At 41.0% G+C, this 16257-nt stretch overlaps 1 protein-coding gene across 1 annotated transcript in view; it reads left to right on the forward strand.

Annotated features, from left to right (window-relative positions):
- Positions 1-16257, forward strand: part of Bend7 (BEN domain containing 7) — an 81530-nt gene that overhangs the window by 27059 nt on the left and 38214 nt on the right. Inside the window, exons 4-5 of the mRNA XM_013349031.2 lie at positions 3410-3675; positions 14576-14801. Coding sequence (XP_013204485.1) covers positions 3410-3675; positions 14576-14801 — 492 coding nt within the window. The remainder of the gene's footprint in view (positions 1-3409; positions 3676-14575; positions 14802-16257) is intronic.

A 16257-nucleotide genomic window follows, 5' to 3' on the forward strand; every position in this document is an offset into this window, starting at 1 on the left:
GTCCTTTGTCCCACACTCCTTCCCACCCCGCTGTCTTCTGTGCCTTTTCAAGTATTCATTTTCTCGACTTTTCAACAACCTGTGATTTTTGTCTTATTTTATTTTTTTAGCAAATCAAACAAATTTTGTTATTGCCCCTAATACTGCTGTGAGGCTTATGCACATGAACTCAGCACACTTCATCCCATGATCTCCTGGTACTTCACAAATGCCAGTTAATTAAATTTTGGAATATCTTACGTGAGAGAGCCCTTCAGGAAATACAAGCTTCCCTGTTGAAGATGCTCAGGGATGTGAGAGTGGTGAGCCCAGGCCCTGCTCGTCACTCTCGGCTCGCGTCAGGACGCTGATGATCAGACAAACCTCGTCTCTGTCTGCTTCCTTCACGAGGCTCTGTTCTCTTTGTCGTTGGGCAAGGTTAACAGTAAAACAGGGCATGTATAGTTGGAGATTGAGCTCCCTGTTTTTCACTCACTAGCTGGACGACTTCTGGGCCTCTCCGTTCTCACTTGTGAGTGGAGTGTCAATATCTAATTCACTCATGAGGTTGTTTTTAAATGTGAAGGAGATAGCAACAGTAAATGAGATTTTGTAAGATAGGATGCAGAACTCAGTATTCTCTTAAAGACCGCACAGCACTTTGTAGAAGTTTGGAAGTCAAGGTTTAGTGCCTTATTTTCCAGTCTTCACAATTAGTAAGGAAATTGGAAGTTTTCTTTTGTTATATATGCAAAAATAACAAATCCCTCTTGACGGGGACACTGCTGGTTGATGCTACTGTGGGAAAGCAGGGGAGCAGCCCAGCCCTGCGGTCACAGCGCTTCTGACTCTCCTCACAATCCTGCTCACGACGTCATCACTCAGAAAATGACTTGGTGCCAGCTGGTGCATTCTAGGAAAATGCTCACATTCCGTGATGTGGTCAGTATCTAGACATGTCAGTTACCCACACTCACATTTTTAGAGAAGCCAAAGGGATTTCTGGGAAACGTATTTTTAAGGACCGAATTGGGTCTTATCCCAAGGCAGAAATAAGCATTTGGTCAAGTCAATGAGCACTTGACTCACCGCGTTCCACCTGATACTCTGGGTTCTAACCAGCCTGACAGAGGCTGCCGTCTTCTACGTCAGAGCCTCGGAAAGAAAGGTTACTCTGTTCTGTAGATGCCGTGCACAGAGAGGGAATTTGTTAGTCCTTAAGAAAATATGCATATGAAATTATAATGATTTATTTTGTTACTTAAGCTCCTTACTACTGAAATGGCAAACTACAAATTGCACCCCTGTAAATCCTTGGCTGGAGCCTTTTTAGAATCTATTAAGTAAATGCCATTTTGTCACCATGTTTTCTCTTCTGAACCTTTGCAGATTAGCGAGGCAAATGATTCCAGAGCTGTGGAGAACAAAAAGGATAAACTGGATAAATGACTCTCATTTAATTTTCTTAAACTTAAAAATTCATGTTGTGCGGGCAGATTTACTTAAGGTTTATTGCCCATGAGACTTAGATTTAAATTCTATTTTGAAAGCTTCACCTTTATTTTACAGGAAGACGAGGACTTAGATCAAGCAGTTAAGATCTGAGTGCAGGAAGACTGGGCTCTTCCAAGACTTGCAAGAGAAGCAAGACTCAGTAACCCTGTCTGAACAGCAAAAGCATTTCAATGACTGAGCTTAGAAAGAGGTTGGGCCTGGGGGCTGCAGCCTAGCTGCTCCTTCTCAAGGTGCCTGGAGGCCATTTGACCCTGAGACAGGACAGACTAGCCTGGAGTGAAAACGCAGCCTTCTGCATGCTGAAATCTTTGGAGAATCCTTGCAGTGATATTGACACCCTGGCCCCACTGCTGGACATTCTGACCCACCGAGTCCAGGACAGGTTCTTAAGGCCTGGAAGGACTTTTTATTTTTTTTAAATATTTATTTATTTATTTATTTATTTATTTATTTATTTATTTATTTATTTATTATGTATACAATATTCTGTCTGTGTGCATGTCAGAATATAATAAAGAGGCACCAGACCTCTTTACAGATGGTTGTGAGCTACCATGTGGTTGCCAGGAATTGAACTCAGGACCTTTGGAAGGGCAGGCAATGCTCTTAACCACTGTGCCATCTCTCCAGCCCTGGAAGTTCTTTTTAAAGCGCTACACTAATTCTAGTGTGTAGTTGAGATCTAGAACCACTGTCACACTAATTCTAGTGTGCAATTGAGATCTAGAACCACTGTCACACTAATTCTAGTGTGCAGTTGAGATCTAGAACCACTGTCACACTAATTCTAGTGTGCAGTTGAGATCTAGAACCACCGTCACTAATCACCTGATGCATAGCTAAACAAGGCCACTGTCCAGCTCGTTGCTCCCTAAACTTGGAAATTACCTTCTAATACAAAGATAAAGATATTTGGATCGGAATAAATATTCTTGATTTCCAGACTTATAGGAAATAAGTAAAAGGAAGTAGGCTGTGTTGCTGCCCATTTAAAGGCCTGGCTTTCATGTGGCTTATGTTTATGCGTTTCTTTCTGTTCAAAAGAAAAACAGCCGGCACTCCTATGGTTTTACTTAGGAAGCCATGTTGGTAGAGGAAGATTTGATACAAATTGAAGCTGTATTTTCCTATTTTAGTTTCCATCAGAGCGGTTGATAAATTCTCCTTCTCAGAGTATCCCTGTGAAAAGTAAACTTGCCGTCTCGGATTCCTGAAGTATGTGTTCATTGTGAACACTTGTCATTGTACTGTTTGTAGATTTGTTAATGTACTTGACTCGCTCACAACTATGTCTTTCCTACTTTCTGTTGAACACAGTGCACTGGAGATAGTTAACATGCAGAGGATACTTGATGAGGAAAGAAACCTGGCAGGATTAAGTGACTAACACTACTTTCCCATGTGCTTACCCAGCCCTGTTCTAGATAGATTCCTTCCACACTGTTTCTTTCAACCAGTCTTACCCAAATGGTCATCATTTCGGCCCTTGTAGACTGTAACTGATCAGCTGAACTCCCAGAGACATTAGAGGTTTTGCTGGAATGAGCTTACCAGAGAGCATGAGGATCCATACCTAAATTTAAGTTCTGGAGTTCTTATTCCAACATGTCAACATGATTCACGAAGCCATATTTTCCCATTGCTTTTAACCCTTTCCTTCCATCGAAGCCAGGATGCTGTAATGGTCTGATGATTCACAGTGTTCAGAGCAAGTTTTCTCCTGGATGACGCTCTGCTGTTAGGACTGTAAAGTGCCCCTCGCTGTCTCTGCAGCCCTGTGGTGCAGAGTGAGATCTATCTATCCGTGCTTCACCCTGAGGGAGCCTCCCTTCCCTGTCCGTTTGTAAATCACAGAGACAGAGCCGGTTTGCCTCAGACACAGTGCCTGTACCATATTTGTGTTTATTGTCCACAGTTGGAACACAAAACAGACAACAACCCCCAATTTCCCTTATATGCTCCCAGCGAACCGCTGTCTCACGCAAGAGAAATAAGAAGAAAAAAGTGCTCCCAAAGACTGTGGAACCTGTGACTGTGAAACCAAAGCCCGGTCCATTGGAAGTTGAGAAGCCAGCAGCCGTGGCCACAAGGCCATCTGGTCTCCAAGCCACAGAGCACACCTCCAGTGAGGAGAGCCACGTCCTGGGATTTGGCATTGTTCTCGAATCGCCTTCCTCAGATGTAAGTTGATATATTTTCTGGCTGCTGACCTAGTTGATAGAAGTCTTAGGAAGCTTATAGTTTTAAGACACCTTCCATCGCGCTAGTTCTGCCCCAAACAGGTAGAGACGTTTGGAGTTATGCAGAAGGGAAGAGGGAGAGAAGCCCCTTGCCTGGGCCTTCCTTCGCTGAGAAGCGTAGATGTCTTCCCTTATTCAAAGGCATTCTGTCCGTTATCTCCGAAAGAAGGCCGTGCTGTAAATAATCTGCTCGCTAATTTCTTTAAGATTTTTAATTTCCACATGGCAGTTTTCAATTTCCTCAGTGTAGAAAACGAAAAGAACATAATTAAATCCTGTGTGGATGGGCATAAATGAACACAGAAGCACACAGATAAGGTCATCCCTTTGAGGAAACACAAACTAAGAATAAAAAGGAGCAGTGGTGCTAATTCTGTTTCATAGATGCAAGCCACACCACTAATTAGGTGGCGGTGTCGTGCCATTTACTCCGTGTAATGGCAGGTTAACGCTCTGCAGAGGTTTGCTATTTTAATATCACAGCTACAGTGTTGTTGCGGCCTAGGACGGTAGATTGCATCTGAGCTACCCGACTGACTTGCTGTTTTACATTCATAGGACCATAAATGAATTTCTGTCATAATGTGCTGAATTTGCAGCTGCAGTCTCTGCTTATAATGTCTTTATCTAAAGTACATTTATGTTGAGAACCCCAACTTGTTGGCAGAGTTCTTAAAATAAACAAGAAAAAGTGATTCATTATTAGCAGATTGCATAGGATGAGGCTCCTGCTGAGACCTCCCACAGAGTCCTATAGGATTGGAATTTGGCCTTGCCTTCTAAACTTTAACTAAGAAACAAATTGCTAATTTTTAAAAAGTAGTCTGTTTGAATTATAGGAGGACAGTTTGCTGCCGTAGATCTACATTTGGGTCTTTACTGAAGAGATGCAATGAAAATAATTATCTCACTATGTTTTCATATTAGAAAATCCGTAGCACTTCCGTGCAAGTCTCAGTGTTAAAAGAGGCATTTTGTTTTCATCAAAAGTATATGCTGCAACCATTAAGCTCTTCTAAATTAATATTTAATTTACAAAATCCTTTGTGGTAACGAGGTTCTGTATGGAGCCAGTTCCCTCATTTAATGGTATCATGTCATCACTGCAGCTAAGGCCTGGTTCATGTCCTGGTAAATCACATACTTGAAAACAGGAATATTATTTCACAAAATACAGTAAAGCTGTTTTGACACACCCTCATATTTTCCTTACATTTCTTTCCTGATAGGCATTGATATAGTAAGAGCAGTAATTGAGACCAGGTCATCTCCTATGTAGGTGTGTCTAGTGCCATTGAAAACAGGACTCTCCCTTTTTTATTGTTAAGTTCCAAGTGTATTTGACCTATAAATGGAGGTCTGGTAAAGACCCTGTGTATATTTCCAAATAGAATAGAGTATTTATTGATTTTCCCAACATGAGTATTTTTTATGTAACACATAAAAACAATTTACATTTTATTCATGGCCATTTTTAGTAACAAGAGCTACTAAATTTGATTAAGTACATGTGGCACTGTTGGGGAAAACTCAGGTGCTAATTGTCTCTGGACGGTAGCGGGATTCTGAAACAAAGCAGGCAGTTATGAGGATGTCAACTCCGCAGGACCCATCTGATAGCGCCGTTTGGTTGATCTCTCCAGTGGAAACTGAACCTGCACCAGGAGAACTTGGCAGTGAGTCCCAGTACTGGCTGCAAAAATGCTGTCCATGGAGCGTGCTCACAGGCATTCATGAGGCTGGCCTGCGCAGTTCCTGGGATGAGTGGTGGGGCTTGAATCCCCCCAAGCAAACCCTCAAATGGACACTATGTGCTAAAATAACCGACTCAGGTCCCTTCCTAATCTTTTACTATTTCTTAGCTATGAGACTATAAAGTTTTTAATAGAGTATAGAGAAAATAAATCTTCTAATTTTTATAACAATTATTCTATAAAACAAGTTGGAAAAAATATAATGTTCAGAGGACCAAGGCCAAAGTCATGGCAGAGGGCATTTTGTCCCTTGTTTCTGGCTGACTGGAAAAGTAGAATGCTTCCAGGAGCGAAACCTTGATGTGGCACATGAAGTACCTTCCATTTCCCCTTGGGGGCAGTAGGGTGCCAGTGCAAGTTCCACGTAGATCAACAGTCCGCCCATTGGCCCCTTGAAGCGGGGTGGCTGGAGTCACATTATGGATGGCGGACAGCTGAAGAAAGGAGATACTAGAGCAGTGATTCTCAGCTTGTGGCTCATGACCCTTGGGAGGTTGAACGACCCTGTCACAGGGGTCAACTAAGACTATCAGAAAACACAGATATTTGTATTATGATTTATAACAGTGGCAAAATTACAGTTATGAAGTAGCAACAAAAATAATTTTATGGTTGGGGTGACCACAGCATGCTGAACTGTCCTGAAGGGTTGTAGATTAGGAAGGTTCAGAACCACTGGGCTAGAGTCTGGGCAAACAGGAAGAAGATCCCCATAGTTAGCCAGGCAGGAGTGAAGTGAGGGCCATGGCAGAAAGACTTGGTTGCTGAAGGCAAAAGCAAACCCCTGATCTTTGTCTTGGGAAGTGGGGGAGGGGGCTGTTCTATCAGCAGCTCTACTCGAGGTAGGAAGAACGAGCACAACGCTGGTTCTCTGTTCTGGGTAGGAAGGGAAAGACAGTTCAGTATTCTCGAATATCTAGACCCTGTAGCACAGGAAAAAGATGAGCGCTAAGCATCACACCTCTGCTAATTGCTAGATTTAAAAGAAACTGAATTATTTTTGAAGATTTACAATGTAATAAGTTACTCTTTTTACATTTACTTGTCCTGTCACACAAATGCGACTGTGTGTACTCGTAGCACAAACCCAGATGTAAGAGTCCGTGTGGGTCGTGGCTCACTAGGGACTCACATCTGAGTGATGACTGTCCCTTCTCAAATCCAAGACTGTACGAAGCTCCAACCAAGACCCTCTGAAATATCAGTGCATTTAATGATATGTCATATACGGGAAAATCCTATTGCAAGGCCTTGCATGTAAAAGGTACTTAATAAATGCAAGTTGCTTAATCTACAGATGATGAAATATTTACTCATGCATGAAACACCTTGTACAAAATAAACTTAAAAAACGTTGGGGTCCAGATTTTGGCTTCAGTGAGAGCCTACTCCCCAATATAACTGCCATTTACTTGCTCTTGTCTCTGCCTCAAACATGTCAGGGCTCCAGTCCAATTTGAGAAATTCTCCTTTACGGAAACTTCTGTGTTGTCGTTGCTGTTTTTCTTCATTATTTTCGTGATTTTTATATCTTTCCCCAGATCCTCAAGAGCAGGTCCTGTGTTGTGAGTAATAATACTCCTGTGACATCCTGTGTGAAATAAGTCGTCCATCTCATTTAGTCCTTACTCTTGGAGGGCTTCTTACTGTTCTCTTCTGTAAGGGAACCTGCGCAAGAGGCAGGTCAGAGGTCAAACTAAGGCTCCATTCCAGATGTCCTCTCCCTTGTTCACTGTGGAAAAGGCTTTGGGTGCCCATTCAAATATACTTCCTTCTTTCGATTTTTAATTTTTTAATGAGTATTTTGACTTTGTTTATGTGTGTGCACCCTGTGCATGCCTGGTGCCCATGGAGGCCAGAAGAAACTGTTGGGCTCCCTGAATTGGAGTTACAGATGGTTGTGAACCTCCTTGTTGAGCCCTAGTCCTCTGGAAAAGCATCCAGTGTTCTTCTTAACCACCGAGCCATCTCTCCAGCCCTCAAGCACATTTCCTGGACATCGCAAGCACTCGTAACTCTATGACTGATTATTATATGAAACAGAACCAAGTGGTTAGACTGAGTTTTTTAAAATTCTGTTTACTTGGCACTTTCTTAGTGGGAACGTAAGTGGTTAATGAGCAGGCTGCTGACTTAGGGTCTCAGCTGTGTGACCCTGAGCAAGTGAACCCTGGTCCTCACTCATCCTCCTCCCTATAGTGGGGGTAATGATGCTTTCCTCACAGAGTTGGCCTCCTGGAAGAATTAATGAAGCCTTCTATGTAAAGCACTTAGAACAGTGCCTGGCACATTTTAAGCACTCAATAAATAATGGTTCTTTTTTTAACCTTACTGTTCCTACCTAAGTACCTTTAGAGGAACAAATGTAAATACGGTTAAGTAAATTTAGCTGTCTGTAAATGATCAGATGCACATGAACAAATAATGCTTTGGAGGAGGAAACAGCTAAGGGGTGGGGGGCTTCACGTGCGCGGCGTGGTTATTTGACCCTTTTAAAATTAGCACTTAAATAGAATTCAGACCTAAATTACACAGAGGCAAAGCCCATAGCCAATTCTGAGGTTCAAATACATTATCTAATTCTTTTTTCCTGAATTCACAGCGCAATGCACTATTAATACCGAGACAAACAGTTGCTTGTTTCTTATAGCTATTGCTTTTCAGTGCTGGGTCTGTTGATGTGTTGTCTCTTAGGGCAGGTATACCTGAACCACCTTAGCATTCGTTCTGTTGATGCTGAGTTCTGTTTTGTTTTGTCTGCTTTGCTTTACTGAACGACTAAGGAAAGCTTTAAAACGATTTCCTAAATTTTAATCATATAGAAAATGCTTTTATTTGATGGAGTTATTATAAATACTCTGCGTCTTTCTCCCTCCTTCTGCTCCTGCACTTGCCCAGAGACCGCCTCTGCACCTCCCCACAGTAAACCTCCCACATGAAAGTAAATAAATAGTAAATACTCTCTAGTAACTCTAGATTGCAAAAATTCTAAGTTAACAGAAGACAAATGATGAATATTCATCAGTTTAAGATAATTTGGTCAATCCTGATTTTGTATGCTTCTTAAATAATTTTAAGCGCATTGGTGCCTTCAATAAAAATAGCTCCTTAATTCAGAGTGCTTTCTTGATACCATATTATCTCAATAGATAAAATGTTCTGCTAGGATCAATTAAAGGAAATCATTATTCCATTTCCTCATTGACACAAAAGCATACGTGTGTGATAGTCTGAGTTTCTACGGCAGGCTACCTGGGTTCAAATCCTTGCCTCATCATGGTAGTTGGATGGTCTTTTAACAAGTTACTCAGTTTCCCTGGGCCTTGGAATAATGATGGTAGCCACTTCATAGAAGAAGAAAATTTAGAAAATTGATGTATTCTTTGTTATTGTAGGACAGTTGTACTCAAGGTTGTTGACCCGGCTGTCAAACAACCTTTCACAGGGGTCACATGTCAGATATCCTGCCTATCAGATATTTACATTACAATTTATAACAGTAGCAAAATTATAGTTGTGGAGTAGCAATGAAATAACTGTGGTGGGTGAGGCTCACCCCATGAGGAACTGGTTAAAGGGTTGCAGCCTCATGAAGGCTGAGAACCACTCACTGCCCTAGGGCCTAGGATATAGTAAGTAACAAACAAATGTCAATTATATCACCATTTTCAGGGTGCTTAAAGAGAACATAATAGTCTTTGCTCTTTAAGGGGCAGAGGGAGAAACCACAAGCAGCCCTTGCAGTATTGTAGTGGTGAAAACAGGGAAGAGTGGGACTTCTCTACCTGGAAGGTCAAAGACAAAGAGTCTCAGCATGACCTCTTCTCAGAGGAGCAATTTCAGTGGAGTTGGGGGAGAAGAAACGACACTGTGGTGTTAAAATCTTACATATTGTCCATTTAGTTCAATCATCTTTAACATAAATCAGAACTTAATGTTCAGAATCGTGAATTTATTGCCTGAGAAGGAAAGGCTCAGCACGTCTCTGAAAGGATAGAAACTCTCATTATGCAAATGCATGAAGAAACCAAAGTGTATTATCTTTTCTAAAATTCTTAATTCTACCAGAATTCTATCAAAGAAACTTAAGAGAATTAGAACGTTAATGATTTCTTTTCATCCTAGTCAGTATTAAACGTAAAATGTCTGCTGTGATTATTACGCTTGCTTTTTCATAGAAATTTGGCTAAGCACTTTTTAATATCTCTCTTGCAGTATTGGTCTTTGATGGAGTATAGCCAGTGAGTTCTGTTCCATTAACACTGGGGATTCTGCACTAGCCACACCTTAGGCCACACCCGTGCTAGACTGCTTAACAATAGCAGACAGACTTGCTGAGCCAACCACAGCAGGCCCGACCCCAGTCTCAGCTCTTCATTGGTCAAGGGCTTTGAGGTAGCATTTTTTAAATGCTAGTAGTAAGTCTACCCAGAGCAGGTTTGATTTATGGGCTAGAATGTTTTAAAAGAAATGTAACAGTTATGAACAAAATAAAAACAAACATTAGGGGTTTTATTTGTTTTTAACATTTTTTTCTTTCATATGCTGAAATTCATTTTCCTAGAAATGTATTAAATACACTGCTAAATAAATAGGACAAAGTTTCATTATGTATTACGAACAGACAAACTAACTGCTCTTAAGCGTCGTTGTCAGTTCTGTGTTACATCCTCAGCAGAATTCACCTCTTCTTTTGTAGTTTTCTTTAAGGTTCCATCCTGAGCCGTTCAGAGACTTCCCAGCTGGCGACTGCCTGGTCCACACCTTACATAACCCTTCACCCCTTCACACAGTGCATGTGCCTGTAGATGTGGGCCTTGCACAACATAGAACTTGAAAACCTTTGTGTATCATTTATCAATTTACAGTTGAAAATCTGGAGCTAATGCCCAACATAAGCATCTGTGCACTTCTTTTTCCTCTTAACCAATGACCATATGTAACTTGTTAAATGTCGTACTATAATTTTTGTACTATTAATATCTTATAGAAAATAGCCTATGTCCAATATATTCTAAGTAATTCATTTATATGCTCTCTTTAAGTATCTTATGATATGCTCACAGGGACTTGTGGGTGGCAGGGACAGGGAGGTGCCCCTTTCCAGTTACCTGGCTGGAAAACCTATCACCTAAACTAGATCTTAACCCCAATTAAATCTAACCAAAAGGAACACCACACCAGAGATGCAGAGAAACAGCATAGTCAGTGTAGCTGCCCTTAGTCAGGGGCATTTTCAAGAGCCATTAGGACGGGCTGTTTCTGCTTCTAGAACATCATCAGTGTAAGATGAAATTGCGCTGGATAAGGAATTTCCAATACTGATACATTGAACTCGGTGGTGGAGGCATGTAAAGTAAGTAAAACACTGCATAGTAGGAACTCGTAGTGAACCCTAAAAATAATTTCTGTGAACATTGTAAGTGGTGCCCATAATTTGGATGTCATCATTTTAAACATGATCTTATTTCTGTAACACTAGACTCTGCAAATTAGTATATTAGCTATCTGTCTTGGCCTGAGCATCAAATAATAAATCTGTCAAGGAAAGTCTAGAGTTTCTTAATGATGCTTATTTAGAACAGTCTTTGTTTTTATAACTATTATCAGTAAATAGATCTCATTTAAACTGAAGCCAATAAACAAAATGGGATAATGATTCTACAACTACAGAAAATGTTTTAACCTGCTTTTAAATATATGCGCAGAGTTGTGGTTCATTACATGGTAATAATGTACTATGATTATGCTTATAAAGTAGAATAAATAGCAAGATTTCATAGTGAAAACAAGATAATTAGTATCATGTTTTCTTCATGTTTTGCAGCATTAAGCTAGTCCTCCCCCTCTTCTTTTTTCTTTAAAGGAATTGGTGCTTTGTGGCAATGTTAAACATGTGTTAGTGTTCTGTTGTTACCTGCTGAGAAGTCTGAGTGGAGGCAGGGAAGAGCAGGGAGGAGCTAGCTCAGCCACCCTTGCCCTAATGGGGCTGTCTGTAGCAGTTAACCAGACTGCTTACTCCTCCATAAGGTCCTTACTTGCAAGGGGATGAGTTCCTGTTCCTTGGATTGGAAAGATCAGCTCAAAACAACAGTGTGGGCCTGGCAGTGGGGGGACAGAAAGCAATGGCAGTTTTTGTCCTTGATAGCCCCTCTGTAGTCACACACCATAGGATTGCAATGGCACAGAAGTCTTGGCTTCACAGAAACCTCCAGATATCTACTTTTAGGCATCATAGAAGGAGGTGCCACAAATAATAACTATATTGCGGCCTACTAAATCTTGTCTTCCAGGCCCTATTAAAGTACCATTCCACTCCTTTCTCGGCCTTTGGCATCCCCTTTTCCTCCACAGCTCCAGGAGCCAGTCCTGCCTGATGTTAGCTCTAACTGCCTTCGCTCAGAACCTCTTGGGTTCTCCTTTCCATGCAGTGTGTGTGATGTGTTTACATGGGTCTCAGCTGCAGAGCCAACCTTGAATCCTTTCCCACAGAAGGGTCTTAGGAAGAAGGTTCTGAACCAGGTGCTCAGTTTTCTCCAAGTCTTCTCCTCCTGGAGCCAGCACAATCATTCTAAGACACTGGTGTGAGCCTAGTCACAGCATGAGACTTGTAGACCACTTCCTCTATAGCGGGAATAGCAAACTCTGACCTTGTAACTGTGCTGAATCTCTATGTAGCATTTTGTTTATTCTGGTACACATCTGTTGGATGCGAACTGAATTCTTGGCACAGTGAATGTTAAGAACTGTGCATCCCAACTAAATCAAACACATTTCATAGACATATTCTGCAGGCCTTAGAAGGGAGTGCCTGTTCTGACTGGTGTTTGATTCAGGTCAGTGTTTCTAAAACTAGGGTCCCAGTCCTTTAGAGGAAATTCTGACTCTCAGAAGTCAGGTGACTTGAATTTTAAGCACCAGATTAGTGGTATCAGAATCCAACCCAGAGTTACATTAATAAGTTGCAGGCCTTTCCCTCTTGTCTCTCACAGCTGAAGAACTCCTGTTCACTCAAGGTGGTCAAATAGCTGCAGGATACACTTGGAAGGGGTGTGTGTAATGTACTCTACATGATCCTGGAATTCTGTTAAAACTCTGAGATTAGCTCATTTAGAATTAAAGTTCATAGGATATACAAAATAAAATTATAATTCTGAATAAAATCTCATGTCAGCCTTTTGATGGTAAAAGCCTCTCCATGGTAACAATCCCACATCGGATCACTAGACAAGTGTTTGCTGAGTGCTTGCTTGTGTGTGTGCCCGTTCTGTTGCAGGAATTAGGTATTCAGCCTCTCGCTCCTGTCAAGCTCCTCTAGACCTTTGACCAGCAAGCAGCAAGACGCAAAAGTCAGGGGGAAATCTGACAGCACTGTTCTTGCAGTGATATTTACCAGGCATTCAGAAACCAAACATTAAATGGCAAAGTGGAGCAGAAGAATGAGATAACTTTCTGGATAATTCAGTTCAGAATTTCTTTTACAAGGGCCGACGCCCAGCACCTTCCTTAGTTGTCTGAATGATATAGGCCGGGTTCTGAACACTCTTCATTCTGTAATATGTGGATGTGGAACATTTGAACATAGTAGGACAAGCAAAAAGAGTAACTTCAGTTTGTCAGGAGAGAAACTGACCCCAAATCCTCACGTCTAAGGGGACTGCTTTTCAGAGTCGCAAATATGACAGTTTAGGGATGAGCTGTGATTGTGTATACAATTTGGGTAAGTAGACATTCTTTTCCTTTTGATTAGATCTACCAAGTGCAGTTTTCATATTGAAATTACATAGATATAATGTAAATATTAAAATAATTTAGATTATGGCTAATGAAATTTCAAAGTTTACTAAGTGCCTACCATGTACTAGACACCACAGATACAAAGGATAATATAATAAATACTAACATGTGCTCATGTTAAACAAGAAGCAGTAACAGTGCATGGCTGCCCCTGTGGGCAGAACGGAGCTAGGAAAAGCTCGGAGAAGGAGATGCTATGAGCAGAAGAGCAAGGTGAAAAGGCAGGTTGCAGGTATCCAGGATGTTCTCTGAAGGCATCCTGTAGGACTTCAGAAGTTCTTGATAAGCACTGAAGCCCGTGCAGCAGTTTCCCAACGTGTGCTGAGATATTGCTCCCTCAAGTAAGTGTGGGGTAGATTGAAACTGTGGAACCAGCTGCCGTTTTTATTTTGCATTATCACTGATGTGGGATGTCCTTCTGTATATGTGTTGCTTTTATTGGTTAATGAATAAAGCTGCTTTGGCCTATAATTTACCAGATACGGACATGTTAGCAGCCACTGGTGTTGACCTGCTATGGCAGGGCAGAATATAGCCAGGCTGGAAGGGATATAGAGAGAGGGTAGGCGTAGTCAAGGAGATGCCATGTAGCAGCTCAAGAAGCAAGAGGTAAAAACCATGAGCCTCGGGGTAAAATATAAAATAATAGAAATGGGTTAACTTAAGATGTAAGAGTTAGTTAATAAGAAACCTGAGCTAATAGGCCAGTGTTGTAATTAATATAGTTTCTGTGTCAAGTCAGAGCGGCCAGGAAATGAATGAGCAGTCTCTGGTTACGTATCACTTTATGTAAGTTTTTATTGTGGTAAAATGAAATTTATAGCTAATAGAAGGAGCAGGGGACCTGTAGGGGTGGTCCTGTATTTGTCACCTTAAGTAAAAGAAATTATTTGGCATTTGAATTACTTTGAAGTCATTTTTGGTACAGTCTCTTTAGGTTTTGGTTTCTTCATTTGCAAAATGCAGGATTTGCTTATAGGTGATCCATGATTCCTTAGTTAAAAAATTGTATTACTGTGTATTATTCAGCCTCCTGAAATGTTTGTATGACTAGAGATGTGTTTTCAGTGTGTACTTGGATAAGACTTACTATTGGAATTGCAGCATCCTATTTTGTAAATTATAAGTGGTCATTGATTTTATAAATTGTAATTCAGCACACATAACTGAGACTGTATAATTTACCAGATACGGACATGTTAGCAGCCACTGGTGTTCTTGTCGTACTTGTGCCCAAAGTAAAATGTTTCATGTCTTGCTTTTAATGGAATATTTCTCTTCTTTTGGTAGCCAGAAGTGCAACTTGCTGAAGGTTTCGATGTGTTTATGCCTAAATCTCAGCTGGACTCTATACTGTCAAACTACACTCGCTCAGGAAGCCTTCTGTTTAGAAAACTGGTGTGTGCATTTTTTGATGACAAGACTTTGGCTAACTCCTTACCCAATGGGAAGAGGAAAAGAGGACTCAATGACAACCGGAAAGGACTGGACCAAAACATTGTGGGTGCGATAAAAGGTTGGTCTGCGACATTTCATTTTATGGGTGCTTTGTTGAATTTTGCCTCAATCCATTGAGGCACAGGTAAAATGATGCTGAGCTAACTAGAGGTTAATTTGATTTGCTGTTAACACACACGAGTGTGACTCTCGGATGTAAGCTCTGTAGGTTCCTACCCCAGATACGACTAGAATACTACTCATGGTAATAGTAATTGCTGAACTCATAACTTCAGAGCCAATTTTATCTGCTGCAGAACCAAAAAGACATGGGAATTGAAAGTATTTTTTCTAATAATTTCCAAGAACTTCATTAAAATATGATTTTTGGCAAAATTTAAACTTATTTTTTTTTTCTTTTAGACAGGGTCTCTCTGTGTATCTCTGGCTGTCTTGGATCTCACTCTATAGATCAGGCTGGCCTCGAATTCACAGAGATCTGCCTCCTTCAGCCTCTTGAGTGCTGGGATTAAAGGCATGCACCATTACTGCCTGGCTAAAATTAAAATTTTAAGTGTAAATAAAACTGTGGCATTGGTTTTATAAATAAAGGAGTACATTTCTTGTAAAGTTCAGAAGCTGTTATCAGGACATTGCATTTGGAGGTATTTTAAATATAAAGTCACCTGCTGTCCCTCCCCACGCATTCCTAGCCAGCTTAGCTCCTTTTGTTTTGTGATGTGCAGTTCTGTTTGTCGCATGGATGCCAGCTGTGGTCCTTCCGCTTCCCCGCCTTTGAACATGTGTCTGTATTCCACCCTGGTTTGGGAGGCATATGGATACGTAGGTCTTCGTCCCTGGCCACTTCCATATCTTACGCCTAGCTCTTCACTATTCAGTATGTGTGTTCCGAGCTCTGATGACTATTACTTTAGGAAGAGAAGTCTTTAGGTATTGATATCCGGATGTTCTTCGCTGACTCAGAGCTTTCCCTGCGTCTGTTGGCCATTATCTTGCAGAATGAGTAAATGAATTCAATAATGTTTAAATGATACTTGGAAATTCACAATTAGCTTTACTAAATAATCCAAATTTTAAATGGAGCTAGCAAGTCCCAGACACCCTATGTTCATGGCCAGAAAGACATCACCTTCATTAACAGGAACTTCTCATAGTCCATCAAAATTTCTTTCCCTTAAAGTGACAGTTGAGTTCTATTAAATAAAAAGTGCCACAGAGCATCCTAGTCTCTGCCACTTATGAAAAGAATGATTCAGCCTGCAGTGACACTGTAAACAAGATTGTAGAATTTGGAAATGAGTCAGTGATGTAACTAGGACTCGCTGGCAGTGGAGAAGGGGCTGGGGCCTCTCAAACATGAGGGTCAAGGATGCATTTCTGGAATTCACGTAGGAATTGGTTTGATTTTTCTTTTTTTTTTCGGAACAGCAGATTAACATTATAAAGGCACTTTGAAATTGGGGAACTGTAAGTGACCACATTTCATGTTAGTGACATTAGAAGAGCCAGCTTAA

The sequence above is a fragment of the Microtus ochrogaster genome, chromosome 16 (assembly GCF_000317375.1).
Source record: "Microtus ochrogaster isolate Prairie Vole_2 chromosome 16, MicOch1.0, whole genome shotgun sequence".
In the NCBI taxonomy this organism is placed as follows: domain Eukaryota; kingdom Metazoa; phylum Chordata; class Mammalia; order Rodentia; family Cricetidae; genus Microtus; species Microtus ochrogaster.